The sequence below is a fragment of the Frankliniella occidentalis genome, unplaced genomic scaffold, assembly GCF_000697945.3.
Source record: "Frankliniella occidentalis isolate FOCC.00 unplaced genomic scaffold, Focc_3.1 Scaffold33, whole genome shotgun sequence".
NCBI lineage: Eukaryota > Metazoa > Arthropoda > Insecta > Thysanoptera > Thripidae > Frankliniella > Frankliniella occidentalis.
Window position 1 is genome coordinate 461,691 of NW_026267163.1, and position 2,906 is coordinate 464,596.

Genomic DNA, 2,906 nt, shown 5'->3' on the forward strand with positions numbered 1-2,906 from the left:
GGGACAGTAGTGAGGACTGCCGCGGATATTTTCCATGTCCCCGTTCGTATGCACCAGTCGCGAAAACAGTATTTTTTTCACAGTTTGTGACAAATTGTCCAGGATAACGCGATGAACATTGGAGGGGAAAACTGTTTTTAGGTGGTGAACGTTTTTGTTTTGGGTGTCGGAAATTGTATATGACGAACCACTGACACTTACCCGTCATTTTTCTCTTTTAATATCAAATGAGTGGTTCAATCACTCTTTTAGCACTTGCACTTGTGTGAAAGTACACCGAAAAAGTAGTCACGACGTGATTTGTTTTTAGCTCCCTTTGATTTGAAGGCGATGCTTGATCCGCAACGCGACTGGGCGCAAGGGCGGAAGGGAGTACTTTAGCAGAACTTCAATGTGTGAGCCTCGCCAAAGCGAAATGTAGCCGTTAAATAGAAAAGGTAGGGGTCAAGGTATAAACTATTCGGCTCAAGCTAAGACTTGTCCGAGCGAGTACCAAAGGGCAGGCCTGAAGAGAGGCTGTTCAATATTCATGAGAGCATTCGCGATCATGAAAGTCGTTAACAAGTTCCTTTCTCAAAATGTCTGGCGCTGATTCGTTCAGTTCCAGACGGATTAATCAAAGCTCAAACGTTTATGCCCCTGCCACGGGAGTAGGCGAAGTAGATTTCGTAAGGTAACTTTGTATTATGTTGAGAGATCGTGTATTATTTATTTTCCTATATGTGATTTAGTGTAAATATATAAAGTGGGATACTCGGTAATGAGACATCTCGCAATCAAATTATTATTAATTTATAGATTGACAACCAAACCACCAAACACTTCACCGGGACTGTTGCACATAAGTTACAGCGTCTACCTAGCTTGCCTGGAAATTTGTTTGTGTTGATTATTGGTTATTTAATAATAATAAAAAACAAAAACTTATTTACGTTAATTTTTTTTAATGACAACGAAGCCCAGTACATCACCCCCCCCCCCTTCCGCCCTTACCCATCCCTCCTACCACAAATGCACCCATACAGGGAGATGAAAACAGCTGTGAGGTTTTTAGACTAGCAGAAAATTCAAATTTTCGTTGCTTCCTCGTTTTAAAAATGTCCGGTCATGTGAGCACTGCCCCAGGGTACCGACCCGCCCCACCACCCCTCGCTTGATTCCACAAGCTCGTTAAGTGCGATACCCCTGGAGGGCCGCAGCAGCGTCCACTTGTGCAAGGCCGGAGACGTGAGCAAAACTATCGAGTTGAATTCTTGGTTGTTTATCGAACCACCCTCGACGTGTACACGTGCGTAGACTATACTGGTACCGATTTTTCCCTGTGTGCCAACGTTTTTCTGGTAAATTATTAACTGTTTGCCCCCCCCCCCACAAACACACACTCACACCTCTCCTCCGGCAAAAAAGAAAAATAGAGTTATGGTAAAGTGTGTAGCCATTGCTTTGGCCGGGTAGTTACAAAAAGGATAAGGGTAAAACACTTGCTGCTGTGCTCGCACTATGCTCTTTATTTAGCTAAGATACACGATAGATGAATGCGTTTGGTGAGAACTGAGACTTGAGACGGATCCGGACGATCTAGGCAGCCCCCCCGTTCGCCTCACCTAATCAGCTAGAGTCGGCGAGTGGAGAGCGTGCTAACCCGCATGGCCCGGCCCCACGCTTAACATTACTGGTTACTGATGAGTTAGGAGACTGTACTGAGAACTGATCTCGACTCAACTTTCCGCCTAATGGAAAAGAAGTCAAGACCCTCCGAGTAAGTGAACAGCCTCTTCGTAAAATCCTAAGTACCGCTTGTAAAAAACAGTAAATATACAGAGAAGGGTACTATGTAAATATGTTTACAATGTTTGGTGAGGTACGACGTGGTTGTATGGCACAGCTAGAAAACCGCGTCGCTCCCTGTCCCCAATATCCGGTATCTTCCACTTATATAAATACGGGATATTGGGTCAATATTTCCCTGAGTAGTTTATCCGTCACATTTAGATACTAATATCACCCAAAATGATACAATATTATACAAGGAATGGACTATTATTGCTATTTCAAAAATAACACTGTCGTGAAAATATAAATATGAGACGAGACGTAATATCCGATACATGCCGTAAGCTATTTTACGACATAAGTAGACCTAGTTTGAGTCGGTGGCGAGATAAAGGGCCGACGCTAGAGAGGCGTTCTAAAAGCGATACGAGAGTTCCGTCCGTCTAGCACTTGGCGCTGCCGAGGCGGGAGCCGCGCATGGCCATGAGCAGGGCTGCGCCTCCCAGCACCGTGGACATGCTCCAGCTGCACAAGAAGAAAATCAATCAGAGGGAGGTCCATTACCGCCGAGTACTACTGGGAAATGATGATTGCTTACCTATGGCTCTTTCCAGGATAGGTGAGGGTGTCGAAGCCAGAAATTCGTGTCGGTATCTGGAAGAGGTAGTTAGACTGAGTATGGTTGTTTTTGCAAAAGGTTTTCATGGATTTCTGATAGTTAATCTGAAACTGCACACTATACCTTTGATTCGTTGTCGATGATTTCCGCCATTGGTGTGGTCTTAGAAGTCATGTCTGCGACCCCGCTCAGGACAGCCAGCAGGGCCTTGTGCATGTTAACCAGGACGCCGACATCTGCGGTCTCGGACTCCATCGCCTTGCTGGGTAGAGTGCTTTTTGCAGACAGGAACATCTCGCTGAACCGGCGAGAATGCATATCTGCGATGCGGCCTTCCTCAGCGCGTTGAACAGACCGCCTCTCTACTGATCGAATGTCTCGCTTATCTTCAGATCGTCGTTCGAGAGATCGAATGTCACCCCTCTCTAGAGCTCGTCGTTCAACAGAGCGGACCTCACGCCTCTCTTCAGCTCGTCGATCGAGAGACGATACGTCGCGCCTCTCTGCGGCACGT

General features: G+C 46.1%; 1 protein-coding gene across 1 annotated transcript; it reads right to left on the reverse strand.

Moving 5' to 3' along the window:
* Positions 1-1,485: 1,485 nt before the first annotated feature.
* LOC127748656 (uncharacterized) lies at positions 1,486-2,906 on the reverse strand (the record flags this gene model as incomplete). The annotated part of the gene is given in 3 exon segments (XM_052265944.1): positions 1,486-2,298; positions 2,372-2,427; positions 2,516-2,906. Coding segments are annotated over 3 exon segments (529 nt in total), but the record flags the coding sequence as incomplete, so codon positions are not given.